At 44.3% G+C, this 21,343-nt stretch overlaps 1 protein-coding gene across 1 annotated transcript in view; it reads left to right on the top strand.

The window, feature by feature from the left end:
- Nucleotides 1-21,343, top strand: part of LOC128300306 (protein Shroom) — a 169,083-nt gene that overhangs the window by 52,085 nt on the left and 95,655 nt on the right. Inside the window, exons 2-3 of the mRNA XM_053036323.1 lie at nt 1,512-1,993; nt 20,852-21,072. Coding sequence (XP_052892283.1) covers nt 1,512-1,993; nt 20,852-21,072 — 703 coding nt within the window. The remainder of the gene's footprint in view (nt 1-1,511; nt 1,994-20,851; nt 21,073-21,343) is intronic.

Genomic DNA, 21,343 nt, shown 5'->3' with positions numbered 1-21,343 from the left:
CAAGCGGATAAGATCACAGTCTTGGAAGGGCAATAAGCGGTCAGAAAGCAGTAGACAAATAAGTAATTATGTCCACAAGCAAAAATTTCCCCAATCTGTCTAATAAGATGACCCAGAAAAGCGAGGAAAAGATAAATAAACATAATGTTTGGTTCATTACGATAAAGCGCAACCTCAGCCAGAAGTGGTCATCTCTTCATCCTTTCCCCGTTACTACTTCCACCTTCCACCTTCCAATTGGATGACAGTTTGGAACCAGCTCGTCACCCGTTGATAGAATCGAGGAAACTGCACAAATAATACAAAATAATAACTGTGGGAATTGGTGAGCAAGTATCGTTCCCGAGCGCACCGAGTCAAAACAAAAAAGTGTGCTGCACCAAGATTTCAGTTGCAGTGAGAGCATTTTCCACGGCAGACGCAGACACGACGTAGAAAGGATACCCATTTGTACCGTCCCCATAATTGCGAGTCGTGCCACCGTCACACTCGCGCCCTCCCTTCCGGATTGGGTGGTAATGAGATAATTTGTTTGCCGTTTTGCACAAATTTCGCACCAGTCAACTTTCTTCTACCACCCAACGGCGGAGCAGGCTGGGGAAGATTGAAGGTGGAGAAAACAAAAACCTGGGCTCACTCAACCCATCCTCGCGAATAGATGAGTCAATTCTGTCAACTGCGCGAACCCACGACTTCCAAGGGTGGTTTTTTTTTGCGCTTCCCTGCCGATTCGGAGTGTGGTTAATTTGTTTTACGGTTCCGGAGATGGCGCCTCACGAAAGTGGCTGTGTCTATGGGTGTTCTTTTTTTCTTTTTTGCTATTACTGCAACGTTCCTCTCGCTGATATGGAAGATTGATGCTTCTGCAGTTAAATCTGGAACCGGGATGGCTTTCCCTCCTCCAGGGTGGGATCGTGTCGTTAGTTCGTGAGAAAATTAGCACTGATCTACGGTACTGGGAATGCATTTGACTGAGGAAAAATCGAAGGAGAAATTTACTGTCAATGAATCTTAATTGGGTGAAAATTCAAAAATTGTGTGTACTGATATTGCAGGATATTGTACGTATCCAATTTCACCAAGAGTTCTATGATTTTGTTGAACATATCAAATTATACATAAATCATGGGAAAGATATTGCAGAATGTTTTATTCATTCAAGTTTTGAATTTTGTCCATTATCCAAAGAATTCCTTCGTTTTATTAATCTTATCGGTTTATGGTTTTGTTGATCCTACATAAATCATGAGAAAGACATGTCTTAAGTTTCAGAAATACTAAGCTCAACATCGAAATTATTCTGAATTGAGTGACAATTCTTTCGCAACTGTCTAGTCTGGGAAACTCATGTACTCGTTCAGGAACTCCCCAATGAAACGACATTATCCCTGGCTCTATCATTAGTCTTGTCTTAAGTTTGAACCAAAGCCTTAATTTTACACTACTTACACTAATTGAATTTACTGTTGTCTATTTACACTTTTATTCTTTTTTTCCCTTCCATCGACCAGGAGGACGTACGGTACAACGGTGCTCCGGGAGGAGCCCTAGGGAATGGTGCTGGTGCTAATGGTACTGCTAGCAATGGTGCTGCCAATTTGCATCCCGCCCTAATGCAGCTTCAGCAACAGCAGCAGCAGCAGCACAGCAACGGCAAGCTGCTGATGGGAAACGGTAATGGTAGCCCAACGTCCGGCGGCCCGGAACGGATGCTGATGAGCGGGGTGACCTCCGTTAACGGAAACGCTACGAACAGCAACAGCAACAGCCCCAACGGCAATCAGACGCCAACACCGACGAGTGTCCCCGGCGGGGGCAACAACACCAACGGCAACAGCATTCTAACGCAGGCCGGTCTGGAGGAGTACAGCCGGGCGTACTACGAGCAGACGACGATGTACCATCATCAGAAGCAATCGTCCTACGCACAATCGGAGGGTTATCATAGTTACGTGTCGAGTTCTGACTCAAGCTCCACGCCGTTCCTTGATCGGTAAGTAGAATAAGCGAGAGAACTATGAGCTATGGTGCAAGGAATGTGAAGTACCAAAAACCACTCGATAACGATAAGCAATTCAAACACGTTACCAACCCGGCCAACATTAAAGAAGCTACCCGACGCGTGATCTCTTCTTGTAGGTCAGTAGAATGACCATTAATTTAACGCTTGATCGGGCCTTAATGTGGCTGTGTCATCGCATCGGTAACAACGCGGTTCACGGGACAGGTGCATGCGTTTATAGCATGTTTCGCTCACTCGGTCAGGGTTGAAGTGTCGGGGCTGCCCAACCTACCGAGTGGTGTGTGACTGCTTCTTCGGCTGGTAAGGAAACAAGGGAAGAAATACCAAATATCTTCGAACAGAGGTGGAAAGATCTCCCAATGCATCGTGCTCTGCCATCCGTTGGTCGCGTTAATTTCCGGAAGACACGACAATACACTTAAAAGCGGAAGGTTCCTGTTTTTTCATTCGATATTGAAAGCTGCGTTTCCATGTTGTCAATGGAGTTGCGGTCATATTTTTGTTGGAGAGTTGTTTTGTAGATGGCTGAAAAAGAAGCAACACTAGGAAATCCTTTTGTTCGCCGGAGGCTTTGCTTTTTCGGTGCGTGTTTTTGGTGTTTTTGGAGCTACTTTTTAATGCAAATCCACCCTTTTCCCCTGTCAGCATGTGGCGGATTTCGTGCAGCTGATGATTTCCTTAATGTGCAGAGGAAGATTTCCACCAGGTGCCCAAAAAAAAAGGGTGATTGCTAATGCATACGCGTGGTAGAAAGTGTTAAAACTTTCTTTTCAATGTTAAATGTAAACATTGTGTGACGTTTATTGCGGATTGTTGCGGTGTTGCTCTGGAAATGAAGATGATTTTCAATGGATGGAGTTTCATGTAATGAAAACCTCCCTTACCGTTTTATTATTTCGCCCTAATCCATAACCTCTGCGGATCGGTAATAATAATTCTACTGATAGAAAAAAACCCCAATTACTTCCTGATACGGTAGGAAAAAATGAAATTAGCATCTTTTGAGAGCATAACCAACCATCATCTTTCAATCGTTTGTTTTTGCTCTGACTGTTCAGCAGTATGGAAAACTCATCCCCCCCACAAAAAACAACTTATTTGCTCCACATTAACCATCAAAAGAAGGATGCATATAATTATTACACAAACAATCTGTACGGCTGAGATGTGAAGAGTGCATGTGCCGTACAGCAAAAAAGAAAATGTATGCTTGGAGCTCACAAATTAAGTTTTCGTAAAATGGAATAGACCAAACGGCGCAATCGGTGTGCGCTTGAAGAAACAATCTTCGGTGCGGTACAAAAAACAGAAGTAAAAGAAGCAGACAAAATCAAAATTTTCTTTCAGCAAGTGATGGGTGGGTGGGTTCCATTTTGTATGAGGATTGTGGTTTTTTTTTTCGTGTTCACCCATACCATCGGCTGCAGTGTTTGGATGCGGGCTGTATTTCATCAAGATTTCGCGGACGATGGAAAACTTCAACCTCTACCCGAGCGGTCGAGTCGGAGATCTTGATATGCAACAAGTTTGATGTGTGGGATTTGCGAAATAGAGCAATCATATTTACGGTATGAACAGCGTGGCTTAAAGATGGAAGGAATCAGCTCATAAATACATCCCTAAGTAGCGTAAAATGTGGAGCATAGACTTTACCATCCTTCACGACGGTGCGGAGTCCTAGTTAGGGAAGCGTTTGTACGAAAAGGGGTGAAAGAGAATTGTAATTCATAAATCATGCTTAAACGTTGCTGGCGATGACGCAAATGCATGCAGCAAAGAAGATTGAGCTGTGCGATATCTGATTTGCATTAATTTTCCGTCTCGAAAATATGTGTGCAGTTTAGCAAAACAAAATGAGGATACGATTGGATCGGAAATGATTGCGCTGTTATCGTTATCAAGGCGATGATTGTTTGGGTTGTTATATTTCTGGAGCTCAAAACTCCACCGATTCTTTGTGGTGATTGCTAATGGCGGAAAAGGCACAACGGTGGAAAAAACATCCTTCAATCTTGTGATTGATTCCGGCATCATTCCGTTAAGGCGTGAAAATGGCCAGAACGACCGAGGCACCTCAAACCAGCTCCATTACGGTTGTGTTACCAGCGTGAGTGAGAAAAAGGTGTATCGTTTTCAGGGCACCTCGTCCACCTCAATCCTCCACCCCTCCCTTCCTTCCACTCTCCTCCAACTCATACAATCATCCTCGCTCCACACAAAATTACCACCATATGAAAACCGTCGCTAATGAACTTCCAAAAGTTCCCAGCGCGAGCGCGCGCGAGGAAGTAGCGGAAGAAGTTTTGGGGCGTTTTGAAATATTACACAAAACCGGCACAGCCCCAAAGTGGCCCCATTCCATCTAATCCGCATCCGATGCAAACGATGAGCGAATGAAACGAATCCAATATTATATTTCGAAGTAAAAAAAAAAGCACACTGGCCGGCTGGCTGGTTTTGCCCCGCGCAGTGCTCAATCAATGCTATGATCGATGGTTTTGAGATCGATTTTCCGCGCGCGCAAGAAACGAATCTTCCAGCGCAGGGTGGCGTAAAACAAGCGCAAGGTAGCTAGCGTAGGGTTACGCATGAAGTTCACATTTGTGGAGATGATATAATGGTGTAGGGTTGAATTTTGAGATTCGATTTCCGACACCTTTTTGGGGGTTTCTTTCCACGCATGTCCAGCTACATTTGTGCTCAAACTGATGATGGTGGCATATGAAGTCATAATTAAAGTATTAAGAATCATTATAAACGATACGCTTAAAAGCCTTACTGAGTGCGTTTATACCTGTTGGTTGTCTGTTCCTTCCGCAGCAACCGTGTGGTGCCTGGAGGCCGTATAAATAATATTGAGCAGTAGTTGGGTTGCGGTTGGATTTCAATTCGGGTTTGATTAACAAATCGCCTTCGGGGTGTAATCGCCTTCAGCTATAGGCTTCCATGTTATGGAGCAAACAATACACAGTTGCCGCATGGTAATATTTTGTTGATTTGATTCTTATTGAAGAAACTCCAAAATCATACCACCTTTCGTTTGGGGCAAGAAGGTTTTCAATTTTATGCCAAGTTCTGTGCTTGTTGGAATTATCGTTTATTCGGGTTAAGGAGATGTTAGATGTACGGTACGTGGAGGATGTCTTCGGCTTGCACGTGAGCGGTATGATTAATGGAGCTTTTTTGGTGATTCGTTGTACCTGGGAAAAGCTCAATAGTGAAGCTGCTGTAAACTAATGAACGTTCAACAAACAATAGCTTATGAAATCGTATCGGAAGAGGAGTTGTAAGAGTTATTATTTTATGTCTCGTTTAATGAAAGTATTTGTTTAAAACGTAAAAGCATATCACGCGTCGCTGTTATCTGACAACTTGCATCAGCCTTCTAACGAGCTTTACTTTAACGCCCAGGAAGCAACCAGACTGCGTTTTGGGTCAAGATCAACAACATCCGATCGATCGATCCCGTCCCTTTCACTTTCCGCTTCCGGAGAGGGATCGTGCAGTAGTCGAAGCGTTTTCGGTTTCGGGCTAAGAAGGCCCATAAAACTTTCGCTCACGGTCAGGATTGTCCTCCAGAGCAGCACGTCACCAGAAACTCGAAGCAGTTGGATTCCTAATGCTCAGCGGTATGGAAGTTCGGGGTAAGTTTGATAAAATCTAACCCCGTTTCTTCAGCTGCTTAACGCGAACGAGGGCACTTCTCGTAACACCGTCCTATGACCTGACCCCGACAGAGATCGGAGGCGTTTCCCGCTGAGCGGAATAACGGACCAAATTAATGAAAGAGGAAGGAATATTTTGCAAAAAATTTATCTCTTATTACAGTTTGTAGCATACTTTTTTCTATTATAATTTTATCTTGCATTAATGTCTTGCAATTTAAAAAATCATAACGATGAAACTACATTTTGTAGGGTAAACGTAGCAAAATGAAATGCTACTAGAAACACAAGCACTCTTCTTATTTGTAAGCAACTATTGAGCAACACAGTTAGTTTTGGCAGGCATTGTGTCCCGGCAAAGAAATGAGATACACTTAAGTCTGTGGTCGGAATGAACTTCAAACCGTGGGCTAGTTTATACTGGAATGAACTTCAACCTCATATCACCCCTTCAGCATCTCTTGTGAGGAGATTCAAGAAACATTTGCAATGTTTTCGGTTTACTTGCCGCGTGTTATTTACTTTCCTTCACCGAAAGAGATACTCCACACGAAGACAGTCGTTACTTCAATGGGGAACACTATTTAAAGCTATAGGTCACCGAGGAAAAATCGATCGATCGATAGCGCGATGCGAAACACTCCTAGCTTCTTTTTTGTTCGTATCAGATCTTTATATCTCTGTAGAAGGATTGTGTGATCTATGAATTCGTGGATAGATTTTGGAGGATCTCTATTTTGAAGGTATCGGTATGGTTGAAGAGCTGCGCCAAATTCAAACAGTTTCTTTTTTTTGGTAACGATTCGCCTTTGAGATTTGAATGGTATGAAACAAATGAGATGAAGCAAACAAAAAGGGGAATAAATAAATAGAAGGGAAAACCATTTAGTTCCTGAGTAACTCCACTCCCACTGAAAGTTTGCTATTTTGAAGCGAATTTCGTTGCACACTTTAGCTACAGTATATTTGTTTATTTTGCTTTGGAGGACTTTCTCCAAGCGAGAAGTTTACTCTAGGGAATGTTCCAATAAGATCTTTTTTCACGGTGGGTTGCAATGTACTTAACAAAGAATCGAGAAGGTAATGAGCATCCCTCCGTACACCGGGATCGCACGGCAAGAAAATAGCTTCAAGAATAAATCACGTATTCGCTCGGCCCAAAAGTACTCTACGACGATCAGTGTATTGACGAGTCAATGGACGGTACATAAGCACTGGTACTGGACGCACCTTAATTTTATACGGGATGATGTTCTCTAATAGCGCATGTACATCGGAAACGGAAATGTTTATTATATTTGAACCGTATGAGCATTCCGAAACCATTGTTACCAGAAAATTACCTTCAAAGCTGCTTCCTCAATTAAAGAAGCACGAATTCTAACCTTAATTTTCTGAAAGCTTTGCTTTTCTCATACTGTAGTGGGATAGTAAACCTACCAGTGAGAGAGAGAGAGAGAGAGAGAGAGAGAGAGAGAGAGAGAGAGAGAGAGAGAGAGTTCCAAGAGAGCTCATTAGAGTAAGCTTACAATTTTCCAACCAAACATTTATCCTCGCTGTCAAAAATTGTGATTTATTGACATCTCACCTTTAATAGGTCACATGGAGTCTTCGTGCCATGCCTCGTCTCCTAACATTGACCTGTCATAAAAGAGATCAACAAAACGGATGCCGACCGCACAACAGTCATTTTTATCTTGCAATAACGTTACCGCCATCTGTTGCATATGGGAAATGTGCAAAGGTACGCCACCGCGTGTCTGCCCCGGTGGTCGTCTGCCACTAAGCTGTCGTCTAATTGTTCATCGTACGATCGATCATGCTCGCACTCGCCCGTACGAGTGTTCATTTGCGTACATTAAATCTAAACATCTTTCCAGGCCCACGGTCTCGGTTATATAGGCACCTCGTCTGTTTGGAAGCTTCCTAAGTAGTAGTGGTAGTAGTAGTAGGTAGTGACGGCGCCCAACTCATCCGTCCGACACACAGGGGGTGAAGATTGAAAACATGGGAATGTAATTAACGGGCCCCGAATGCGCATCGATCGTTTGAAATGGCGCGCACTGTACGTATTTGCAAAAGAAGTCTCTTGCGCGTGCGACCTCCAACCGGGCCGCGGCGACGAGGATGGGTGGTAGCCCGACAGCTCATGGGGCCAACCATCATTCAATTCCTCAATGCGCTTCGCTAGCGAGCATATTCCGTTGCTCATTGCGCTTCTGGCCATCTGTGCGGCTGTCATTTTCATTTGGCAAATTGCGTTTGGCCTAGATTCCGTACCGAGTGTATTCCTCAACGTGTGTGTGTGTGTGTTTATGTTTGAGGTGTCTCACTTTAGCCTTTCTTTTCCTCCAGTCAAACCACGCAGCGTCTCATCAAACAGTGACTTTTTAAAATATCACTTTTAATGAGCCCCACCGTACAACAGATGATTGTCCCTTCCGAGCCGGACATGAGCGCGACGGCTGAAGGAAGCCTGCACATTTCCCTTTTTGGTTGCAATTTTCAAAAAAAACCTATTGGGTGGACTTGGACGAGATTGGCTTGACCGAGCGAGGTGTGTTTTGCATCCGCTCGCCGGAATAGCAGGAAGGGAGATACTTGATTTCAAGAATCGGAACACTCTCACCCACTCCAGGTGGACGCTGATGGTTCGATACCCAACTGACAGCCAAATTAATGATGCCGAGCATATTGCTGTATGCAGCGTTGCGCTGGTAAAGCGAGACTGACAGGCGTACAGGAAGCCGGACTACCATACCACTGGATATCGCGTATCCGGATGCGTATTCGTTGCACGGCTCTTTCACCTCGCGATCCTGCACTTGTTTCATGCAACACGATCGAGATCCGATCGCAAGTAACACATGTACTGGGTGTGTAGAATTAAGGAGGTGAAATTCTTGAGCCAGCCCTGTCCAGCTGGTCGTGTGCTACAATTGTTGCCTTACGGGGCACTTTCTGTTCGGTTTTATTTTTTCGGTTCACGTCACTGATTGACCGGACCTAGCATTTGCATATCAGCGAAATGGCAATTGGAAAAGAAATCACGGTGCTCCATTTGTGCAGGTATTGTAGTTTCCGAGAGCCCTTTGAAGAGCCCTTTCCCCTTGAACGAATTTGCACACATCACATCCAGTGTTTGCTATGTGTTCTCGAGGGGTTTTTGCTTAACCCAGCACTATAAGTGATCTCGTCGTCAACACGAATCAAATGCGGCGGATCAATCTGCTTTGCTCGAGTCCTTTGTCTGTCTGTGGAAAAAAGTGAAAGCTGAACAGAACGACTCTGTCGCTCTCTTTCTCGAGTTTTGTTTGTCAAATACGTCTTCCGGTAGACCTTTACCCGGTCCGGTTGAGGGAAAACTTCAACTTCTATTGTTCGATCTCGTTATGCATCTTCTCCATATCGCACCGCATTGGGCGATCGGTATCATCCAAGCGAATTTCCCTCGGTTTTTTGCCCCACAGCAGTTCGATTCAACTCGGTGACAGTCGGAAGTATTCCCTATTTGCTGTTTTACCTCCAAGACGAACCATTTTGATCTGAATTGTAAACCGCGGGACAAAGGAAACGATGCAGATCGGTTGTCGTTTGTGATCACGAAACATTTGAATTGCGCACAGCATCATCATGATTCCGTGCCCGCCGTGTTCTTGCCAATGGGTTTATACACTTTCGGTTTCGTACGCTTTCCGTTTTCGCTTTTTTTTGTGCTTGTTTGTTGTTACCTCCGAACCGAACTAGCCGGATAGAATCGAAATGGGTAAATGGAGGGTAAGGGCGAGCCAAAGGGATGCATTTTTGTATCGTGCATCACGCCACCGGGTACAAATCGGTTGTAATCGGAGTCGGAGACGATGATTTTCCACATCTACGACATTCCAGGTGACGATTGTCAATGGCCACGACACTGTAATTTAGACGGCGGTGTCTGTGGATGCACATTTTTGTTCCCTGAACTCTTGTGAGGTCGCAGTTACCGGGCGCGCTGCACTGAATGCTGTAATTGCACAACGTTCGTGGGGTTCTCAATGGAGCTTCCCGGGCTGATGGGTTTGCCGTTTGCTGTCATCAAACCGTCGAACCGTCCCCAGGAGGCACATGGTAACATGGTACCCTTAGTAAGCTTGTAGGTTGTGGGATGTCAGCGCAAGTTTTAGCTGACCTGAGTGCTCATCATAGGCTCCTTGACAACGGTTTCCAGACGACGTGTAATCGTCTATAATAACTGAAAAGCGATTACCGCGATTAGAGGAAGTGCGATTTCACTTTCTAGTTGGATCTAGGGTGGAAAGACGGAATTAAACGTATTCTTCATTAGGAAAATAGAGTGGTCTTGAGAAATACCTTCGCTACCACAATGTAGGTATATTGCTCGCATTCATGTTGGTTATGCTTATTTTATGACAAATTTCTTTGAAGGTCAGTGGATCGAATGTAAATAAAATAATTTCTTTTACGATACGGCGTATCGTAAAATATCCGCCTGCACATTTTATCAGCACCCGATCACGCGTTCGATCGTATACCGATTGAAGGAAAATTTCTCCCCAAGGGCAATAAACCTCAACACTCTTAGAAGAAGTTTGGCACTGTTGCCACTGGGCAATGCTGGGGGAAAAAGGGAACCAAATAAGCCTGTTTGGTAGAAAAAAAACCCGTCCACCCATAAACACCGGTAGCCCACGGATTTGACCTGTTAAAGATCGCCTACAGCCCACGAAAAGCCCACGGTGTGTTGTGCTTCTCCCGGCCCCTTTCGTGTACGTGTATCGACGAGGCTAGTAAAAAGGCTGTGCCCCGGCTGTGTCCACGTACAAAGAAGTCGATTGTATCGATGTCCGTCACGATGGTCATGCATGAGTTGGAAAAACGAGGCGAAAACGAAGCGGTGGTTGGTGATTCGTTAGCATAAGTGGACCACGGGGCATCGAACACGGTTTAGGCATTGAAACCGAAAGCACCCAGAACCGCATCGACGATGCAGATTTATTGGATCTTTACGGGAGCCGGATGAAAGTGAAGCGTACGCAGCAATGTGTTTCGGGTGGATGGTAGAGCATATGTTTTTTTTAGCAACTTTCTCCCGCCGGTATCTGATCCTGGTTTGAGGATTCTTTGCGATTGAGATCTTGCGGTGGGCGAATTGGAAAGGATTGCGGTGACTTATGGCTGCTGTATTTGAATGGATTGTATCGTAACTTGTACGAACGTTAAATTACAGTATCATTTAACACTTGTGTGTGTAGCCCCTAATTGGAAACAGACATTCTAACGACATCAGAGACTAGCACCAGACGATTTCATCACGTGGTTTTAGTTGTGTCAAACTTTTCAGTTTCTCATGACTGTCGGTTCCATTGTAGGTCGAATACGATCACTCCTGAATCGCATTGGCTGTGCCCACAATCGCATCAATGAGAACTACTCTTGGCGATGTTGCAGCGCTAAAGTTTTCCCTTCCCGAGAGGGTTGTCTGAGAAATCTGAGCTTGATTATATCATCCATCCGTCTATGGGTCACCCGCGAGGAATTTCCATCTTGGAATAGAATGTGCTGGTGCTGCTGCAGTTACGAAGCCATTCGGAGGAAACGGCAATAGTATGCTGTGGATGACCCGGTCAATTACGTGGTCTACCTTCCTGTCATAGTCGCTGGCATTCGTGGTGTTCACGAGCTCGTGATGGTCCTCCGACACTGGTGACCCAATTTTGTCAACGCCTTAGGGAATAGTAACGATGTGCTACCGTATAGATGTTTCCTTTCCATATAGCTCATGGACTTTACAATCAGTTTAAAGTTACATGTTAGTGGTGGAATAAGAAAAACTAATAAAATTCTCTACTTCTTTAAATAGAAAAATTATTATAAACCCGTTATAACATTTACTCATTTTTGCAATTCTTCACCTCGTCCATAAGTCCGCACCCGAACTATACTAACAAGCTTCATCAAAAACATCGAATGTACTTCGAACGTACGGGGGTAGATCATTTCGCATCGCCTCGAGCGATCGCAGAAATTGGCGGAAGTTTTGACGCAAATCGTCAAGAATCGTGAGTAGAGAAAGGCCAGGCTAGCCTGCGCCAAACCGTGTACCACTGGGTCAGCTCTCCCGCGGGTTATACGGTATATGGGAGAACCACAAATAAAGCTACAAATCTACGTTACAAACTCCGCTGTCAGAGCTAGTAACAACGGTGCCTTATTCATTTGAACCCGTCCGTGTCCGGAGCAGCGATGTTTCCGTACCGCATCGATGTCGATCGATCGATTGATGGTGATGATGAGACAGCGACATCACAACGACGACGACTCGATCGTGAAGACTCGGCAGAGCGCTGGGAAAGGTTCTATTTCGTGACTTACAAACAGACGAACTAATTAGGCAAAGGTGGAGATGAGGAACTCCGCTTCGCCGGGCTAGACGGTTCGCGTGGCGGACATATCGTGGACCACAACTTTCATAACCCCAACGGCGTCCGGTATCCTATTTTTGTGTACCACCGGACGGCGAACGAAAAATTGTTCAATATTTCTCACTCTCGATGACCTTTTTTCGGTTGCCGTACAGCTTCAAGTACTTTCTCGTGCTCGGTACGTTTATGTGGCGAGTTACAGTTACAAAAGCATCATTAGTTCTTTACGAGGCAAGATCTCCCGCCAGGAAGCATCTCACTTTCTACTCGTCTTACACCAGGTCAACCCGTAATGCGGAAGCCATCTCATACCCGGGTCTCCGTTTTTTAAAGATCTTTCAGGACCTCTTTTTGCTTGCGGCCGCGAGGCCGTTAAGAAGCATCACACAGGGAAAACACGCCACGTTCCAGACAGAAACCGCCGGCACCAAGTGGGATTGATTTCTGCAGTCTGTTTGGCCCACTCGGTTCCCGCAGTTCGTGCTGAAGCGATCCAATGCGCGAGCCAGCGATCATTAGCGATCGTAATTTACGCAGATTGCGACTTTATCGTGGACCGCAGGTCGTGGTCATCGTCGACTCGGTGCTTTCCTACCTGAAGGCGATACGGGATACTATCCCACCGTTGTTGGCAACAATGTTGTCACCGATATTGTTGCCATTTCGACCATCGTTTTGCCATCAGGAAGGCACACAACACACAAATCTGTGCAGTAGTGTGCTCCTACGCAGACTCGTGCTCGTGAGCAGTCAGAACCGCAGACCACAGGCCAATATCTTGACGCGATTGCAACTTTGTTGCGCTTATGGACGACCGTTTCCCGGAATGTTCGTACCAGGAAGCGTGGGTTACTTGACATGAAGGTCCTGACTCGTGGACAGCTCAAGACGTCTTAAAACGTCGTCCGATTGTTTTAATGAAACAATTGAAGATGGGAAGATCTTACTACGAGAATAAATACATTGCTTTCATGTTATCTTGACATCGCTGGGGTGTTCTGATTGGAAGGGTCATAACCACCGGGCGAGAACAACAGATCGACTCGGTAAATCTAATTAATAGAGCACTTAAGCGATACGAGCAGGCATTAAGACACAACCCCTCCTTCCAATCTCGATGGGTTAATAATGGGGCTTCTGTTGCTGTGCAACGATTGCCCATTTGCTTACCAAGTGTAAACATGGCAAGTGCCAATGAGATGAACGGCTTCTCCTGAGTCTCCCGGGTCTTGGTGCCCGAACGGGGCGTATCAGTTCGCGGACACGCAGTTCAATTGTTCTCGCGCCTGATCGAGCAATCGAGCTGGACCTGGAGGACCTTGAAAAGTGCAACCAACTAACCGTCCTGCTTTCACGTTGGATAAACCCACAAACAGGGCAAAACAACACCGAGATCGGTTGATTGGATTCTTTATTTGTGCGTTTATCTTCCAGGTGTATATGAGCATCGCTGTTGTCTCTAGGTGTCTATCACTACAATGTTGGTAAGAAGAATTCACAATTTTGTTGTAAATGTGCGAAGTTCGGAATGTGAAACATGATAATGGGTTTCCTTTCATTTTTTTGTACTGTACTCTCTAACGAACTGTGTTTTCTGCTGTTTGAAAATGATTGCACTTCAATTTTAATCAGGGTCATTGACTATCAAGGTACTCCGAATCTAATGAAATCTTGAATGCATAATTTAGTGTCTTTGTGTACCTTGCACTGGATGGGTTGCAGAGATTGCCAAACAATTCTGCAAGCAAATCATGTCTGCTATAAGCTAAGGTGGCCAAGATAATCTAATGTAATGGTCGCGTCTTGCCTGCTGGTGTCTGTCACTTCTGCTTAGTGTTGTGATCGCCGCATAAATATCCCACAGAAGCTGCACTGTTTCGTTTTGGGTAATCTATTTAGCTCCGAATCTTATCCACACTCCATTTGTCGTATCTGTTCTAATCAATCATCGTCTCGGGATCTCCCGGAGTGTTGTTGATGTACGATAGCGATCATTTACAATACCGTAAAAAACCACCATTGCGCCACCGTCTGTCGCTGCTGTCATCATTTCGTATCTGTTGATGGCGGTGAATGTCATCCGAATACCGTTCAACAAACCTGTACAGCTGTACACCCTTGCAAGAGGGCGTCTTCTAATGTAGCGCACGCTTCTAATCTGCTGCCGCTTACATAAACCTGGCGCATTCGCCATGATTCACGACGCGATGTTAGCGTAAGCCTCGTCGAAAATCATAACAATCTCAAGCGTGCAGAAAGCGTGTACGGCTTTTGGGACGTTTCTAACCCATTTGTTTGTGTGAGAGCACAAATTGAGGGATTAGGGTTACGTTACAAGAGGACGCTCGCGGTCGTGACAATGGCAAGCTACTCGTTCGGACATGGAATGAATGAAACAAAATCAACTCACCACATGCGATCGTTCACTTACGACGCATGAAGTTCAGCGTATTCCTCACTAGATGTCGCTTTGTGGAGGAGAGCTCCACTTGAGTGTGTCCCAAGCGTAGGTCGGGATATTTTTCTAGTAGATTAAAAAGATAGATTGTTGATGCAGATGGGGAGCGCTAGCCTCGGAACACCCTGTACCATATAGCGCTTGTAGCTAGATAATGCGATTAAAACTACTCATAAACTGTTCCACTTGGGTCGCGCTTTGTCGGTGCTTCGTCAACAAACTTTACAGTTGATGTAAATAAAGTTTCATCCTTTCCAATCTGTCGGAACCGATACGCGCCACGGTGGTTCGATTTTACGATTCTAAAGCAGCTCACTCTCCATAAATCGTACCTGTCAAGTAGCCGTGCTACGTGAAAGTGAACCATCGTTCGGGTTGTTGAGCAATCAAAGCTAAGCGTGAGACGAAGGGCCCCGAGCATGTTCTGTAAAGTTCCCGGACTGAATAACTGGCGGGTATCTCTCCAAAATGAGTGTTTTCGATGCGATGAGTCGTCATTGTTCTTAGTCGCCTGAAAGTCTAAACCACACTCTGCACCGTACTAAACTAGGTCACATCTACTTCTTCTCGCAACACAAGTATACCTTCATACCGGCGGCCCTTTTTTTACGATCAAACGAACCTACGTTACGGGAGCCCCGGCATGTGCCCCCTTATTGCAGCGGCGTGATTTGAAATCGCGCCCCATCTTCACGTGTGGTCTTGCGCCGTTCACACGCCGTGATGAAATGGAAAGGGCAACCCTTCGCGATGGTCAGTCGGAAAAGCGTTACGCGCTTTACAAGAAATAAAATCTCCCCCTTAGCGTGGGGGAAAAATTTCACGGTTTATTTTTCGGGTCTTACCCGTGCGGCAGCGGCAGCCCCGGTGCATCTAGGTTAGCGAATATCGAGAGGAATTACACGGGCATGCTCACTACAGCGCACCGCACAGCCGATTACAAACGCAGCGTACCAAACAACGAAACGATTACGATCGTTACACGATCGTTCAATTTCCATTCGCTGCGGCACTTGCTCTTGCCGCTTGCGGTTCGATCCGGTGTGTGTATGCACTTCCATTTTTCCTCATTTCCATCGCGAAATGGCACAGATGTGTCAGAGATGAGTGCGCGAACATAGCCGTGGTATTGCAATTGGTATGCGAAGGGAAAGTGGTATGGACCTGCAACTTGCAACTGGTATCATCGGTCTATGTTCGGGACCGTAGTAGCATTCTTTGGCCGGCATCCTCGGGCGTTTCTTTTTCTAGGTCGGAATGCTGAATCGATTTTCCCTTTTAACTTGGGATGTATTTTTTTTTATTGAAAACTGCTTGAAACAGCGAATTTACGATGTTGGGGTTGGGTGTTTCATTGATGGTTTAAAGCAATTGAGCATAACAAAATGCAATGGTGATTAGCATTGTTCACATTCTGTTTGAACCTTACATCATTATTGAATGTTGTGGGAAACATGAGGTGCATGTGAAGATTTTTTTTGAAGTGTTGTATCCACATTAATATCTTGATATCCATCGATAGCTGAATCTGATAGCTGAATTAATGGTTCTGAATCTTTGAATCTTTGAACAGAATTAATGGCTCTGATTTTATATCCTGCAGTTTCCATGAGTCCTCAAAGATTAACGAATCCTCAAAGATTTTTAAATATAAAAGAATATTGATGTTACGTGGATTTTATATTTTAGTTACTGATGCATAATCCATTTTTCCTAAGACGAAGCAATTCCAATTACTGCTAACATTATATCCTCGTTATGATGAGGATTCATCAACCTTTAAGAGTTTATAAATCTTTTCACATTTGACTCTTGATTCTACTAACGCCTAACTGTAGACTCATAAGAATGATTGTTATTAAAGCATTCATTAAGAACAACACTATTAATATGTTAAAATTTAGTCACCGAAAATATTTTATTTCCATTAGTTTCAACATTAACTATTTATGGTACTCAGCTGAACTCATGTATCAATAAATAGGAATAGTAACAAAGCCGCTTCTTGCCCATGGTAATTACATTCAATCTCCAGTACTCCAAGGGCTAGTTCCCATTGCAATGGGTATTGATCGCATGTTACGCTCATCATCATCATACCACTATATTGAAAGGTGCGCACGAAAGTGAAAAGCCTTCCAACTAAGCAAGCGTTAAAGATGCGCTGCTCACTTTTGTTATTTGTATGTAAGTAATTTTTCCTTGTCATAAATGTAAATAACTTTTTGTTTTGTTTCTTTTTGTTTTGTTTTGCACTTATTGAAGTACCCACCACTTGCTTCCCCTTTGTTTAGCTTGTGGGAGATGGTAATAAAAATAATCATCTTCTTCATATGTTTCATTACCACGAAAGACGGTGAAGAGGGTTGGTACTCGCGAGCAGCATAAAGAAGCATCTTTGCTTATGCTGCTCCGGCCGGTTCGCACGAGAAAGGGCGTGGGTGTCGGATTTCATATCACAAATAACGCCTTCGAACCTCCCATGAGAGATGGGTTTTTTTTGTGCATATGAACAATAAAACAGCAACATCGCACATTTGTAATTTGAATGATAATAATAACAACGCAAGCAGGCAAAAAAAAAAATCGAGTGGAAAGTGAGAAGTTCATGACCTCGGTAATAAAATACCGGTGGGTTCGTTTCGCGTTCCTTCATCACTCGATCGCGTGCTTAAAAAAGAGATGTTGCGAAGGTAAACGGTCGCAAAAATACTGCAGTCAGGCTTAACCTCTCCTCCGTGTACACCGATCAATGAATGGGTGGAAAAGGATTAAAACTATAAATCGCATCTTGCAGCATAAAACGGTTTCTTTCTTTATTTTTCGCAGTATCCTTTTTTAACGGATAAAAATCGAAATTGAAAACCACATACGCCGGGACCGCATATGCTTACGTGTCCAGCTCCCTTTAGTATCCATCTTTAGTAAGAGGAGAGGGTGGCAAGGGCAACCGGGGTTGGTGTTGATGTTGATTAACAAAGAAGACAGTCGAATCGGAACATGCGTGTGAACTGAAGTGAAATTGAATCTCACAAATATCGCACAAAACACGTACGATCTATGAAGGAGGAAGAGGAGTTAGGAGGGGGGGTGAGAGGGAGAGATGGGTTAGGGGAGGGACCTACCACAAATCCAACCGAAAGCTCTGAATCGAATCGAACAGTAGAGTTGCGTGGAAATGAAATTAAAGTACTGAATGTCAGAAAGCGTTAAAGGGTTTGCTGTTGTATCATACCGGATCTGTGTACGATTCGAACATCCTGGTTAAAGGTAACCCATGCAGCCTTTTTTTTTTGTAGTGCTGATGAACCCAATATTCATCAGTTTTTATACAAGTTTATGAATTAGTTGTTGTCAAGCTATTTGTAAATAATGTGTCTGTTTAAGGTAAAATAGTCTTGCTACATTTCAATATTGGAACAGAGGAGCACAAACAGTGGAATATTTCTAGCAAAATAACTCAAATGTGCGTCATATCTTGTCATAATAGCCTGCACCACAATCAAGAGCACATCAACTACAAAAAATCATCAGGGACAATTTAAACGATCACTAGTTCATCTGTTCATAGTTAACACACGAAGAGGATTCGGTTAGCAACACAACAAGTAAAGCGACTATTTACATCCACTTCATACGCCATATAATTATTTGTACAGAAATAAGTTTTAATGGTAGGGAAAGGTACACCAGGCTCAGCTGGTAAAACAATAATAACCATTTTCAATCAGCTGGAAAAACGAACCCTTAGCTCGTAAACGACACTGGCTGACCTCCTTTTTCGCCTAATGGTGTAATGGCGTGTGAAAAATCGTATCCAATCCATTCCCAATCGATCATCCCATGCGTCGTGACGACAATGTGATAATGCGCTACTTCCTTCTCAAACGCTGCAGTCACAATGCAGCCGTGCAACGAAAAAAAAACCCGTCGTTACCGTTACATCCACTCGAGTGCGTATATGTTTTTTTCTCTTTTTTCTTCTATAACATATTCTCTCAGGAAAGGCGTTTAGGGCACTCGAATGCGAGGTTAGAAACACAATTTGCGTAACTTCCTTTCCTACTGGTTGGCGGAAAGCCTACACACATACACAGGTTCAACGATGCAGTCAGTAGTTGGCTTGGTTTAAACTCCCCGGAGCCCCAGAGGATGCGCTTCCATCACATTCACTACGCCTAAAACGGCTCGTGCATAATCGTACCACCTACAGCGTGGAGGAAACCTTAAAACAAACCGCATCTTGAGGCGTGCACAAATTGCTACTTGCGTGGGGATGACGTCCGCGAAGGTTTTGTTGCGAGGTTAGAGGTGAAGGAAAACTGCTGTCGGCAGAAGAGACACACACGGAGCGGGCGAACTATATTCTATTACGTCACGGTAACAATAGGGATTGTGGATGGCAAGTCGTGTGTTGGTTCTTCTTCTCTGACCTCTACTTCCGGTGGGTATCGTGCATAAGACTGTCTACTAATTCTGTTCGGTCTTCTTCGGGATGTTTAGGGAATGGGAACAAAAGTATTCATTTTTCCGATTCTGATGATGACACAATACGAGAAACATGTGTTTTGTAACTTCCCAAGCATGCGAAATTGAAAGGTTCAATTAAATAGAACACGAATTCAATTAGAACACCAAGAGAAGATTGGATCTCTAATAAAGACTCTCTTCAATGTAAATTTTTGTCTTGATAAAATTTGTCTTCCCTTCATAATTCAAAATTGTATTATACGATGCTGTTTATAAGTCTAATCTTTGATTATTAGATGACTCTTCCCGGTAGTCGCAAACAATTTCCTTAGATGAATGACATAGCTGGCGTCGTCTTTATATCCGACCTGTTTTAACCCAAAACTAGTGCTTGACTCGCTTGAAATCGGAAATGAGCTCATTTTTCAGCATGCGTAACATCATTTCCGTTTCCATTTGATGTTAATTTAAAAGGTCGTGAGGTCGTGATCGAACGGCATCGAATGGGTTGTGTGAAGGAAATCGTTGAATGCCGCCCAACGTTTGCAGGTTGTTGGATGACCGAATGAAACACGATCTGCTTTGGGTGGACCGATTATATCTTGCAAAATGTCATACATACAGCTTTGCGAGAAACACATGTTTTTCCCGTATCTTTATCTTGTATCACCCATCTTATCTTAAAAACCGATTTCACATCCATAACAAATGGCATTTACTTGCACAATAGATATTGAATCCATATTTTCGTATTAATTGCATTCCTCATAGATGCACCAACAAATAGCCCCATTTATTTCGATCCTTATTATTCGCATTTAGCGCTGAACATCAACCACTCACCCCCTTTCTCAAAAGGGTGAAGCATTGTAAAGAAACGGTGCTGTACAGGCGAAGAAATAAATAATGCGCCATGCATACTTTTGTTTAACACTCAGCCGCCCCAAACCGAACATAAGAACAAATAAAAATTCCTTTATTTGCAAAGATGTTTCGTACCTTCTTTGCATAGTTAAAACCACAGCTTCACACACACATACGCGCGCGTCTCACAGCTCTCTTCTATTCATCTTCCTCTCAGTGGCTTTGCCAATTTTTGAATGCAACACAATTGCTTAACAATGGTCAATTCATGATCGAAAATAAGTTCCAAGCCACTTAAGCCGCCGCCCCGGGGTGGTTATACATATACAGACAGGCGTGCAACATGCCCACCGTTGGTGTTTGCTACTGGTGCAACACCCTCAAATATAAATAATCTTCCGCCGACCATTAGTCAAACTTTATCACGCTCCTGAACCCGAACGAAGAGAACCGTATCGCGCGCGGGATCACGATGGAATGGTTTATTATACCGCCACATTTACCACCGACGATATATATTTCAACCGGGGGCCTCGTTCAGCACACGTCATACGGCGAGATGTCCGCATGTTGTCCGGGTTATATTTGCTACTGCCTGCCACCCTTTTGTTTACTTGTTCGGACGCGTTCTTTAACCCGCGCACTGGGTGTGGATGCTGTTGGCGTGCCATTTGCTGTGTCGGAAAAGGTGACAACCGTTTCGAAATTTGCCACCAAAGCCCATCAATAATGTGAAGCGGCGTGGCCCGGGACCGTGTATAACAAGCCCTGGGAGAGTTAAATGTGTAACACCGCTCCGATCAAATTATTTATTACAACAAACTCACAAAGCGTTCCACTCGGAGACTGTGTGGACATACGTCGGTCGCCTTGTGCCGAGTAGTAGCAACCGACGAATGTTAGCAAAACAGATTAATTTAAATAACTTTTCTATCGTTTCCTCTTGCAGGCTGCGGCAGGATAGTGAGCTGCTTCTGTCCCGATCGTCCCACAACTGGTCCCAGCAGGACCTGCAGCAGCTAACGTCCTCGACGAGTAGCAGCATCGGCGATAATCATAGCTCGGCCGAAAGTAACAGTTCCTCGACGGAAACGCTCAAATGGCTCGGCTCGATGAGCGACGTGTCTGTGGCGAGTCATGCGACGAGCACGTCCGCTTTATCCAGTGCCGGTAAGTAATTTAGCCACTGTCACTATGACCTACCTGCTATTCAAATTAAAATAATCAATTTATGGCGCTTGGCGTTACTTTGCTAAAGAAGCTCATTATATTGTACCCTCGAGAGAAGGGACACATACCCACTGTGTAGAAATGTATCTGAGCTTCATTCCATTTCAATCGCGCTCGTAATGAAAACCAAATAATGAATGCCGGGTTCGTCGCTTGCCGCCCAGTGCTCGCGATTGAAGTCTTTCGTCTTTCGATAGACGTGTTGTGCACG

This window comes from Anopheles moucheti, chromosome 3 (genome assembly GCF_943734755.1).
Source record: "Anopheles moucheti chromosome 3, idAnoMoucSN_F20_07, whole genome shotgun sequence".
Taxonomy (NCBI): domain Eukaryota; kingdom Metazoa; phylum Arthropoda; class Insecta; order Diptera; family Culicidae; genus Anopheles; species Anopheles moucheti.
Note: the sequence above shows the minus strand (reverse complement) of the source record. Positions and strands in the feature narration are given on the sequence as shown.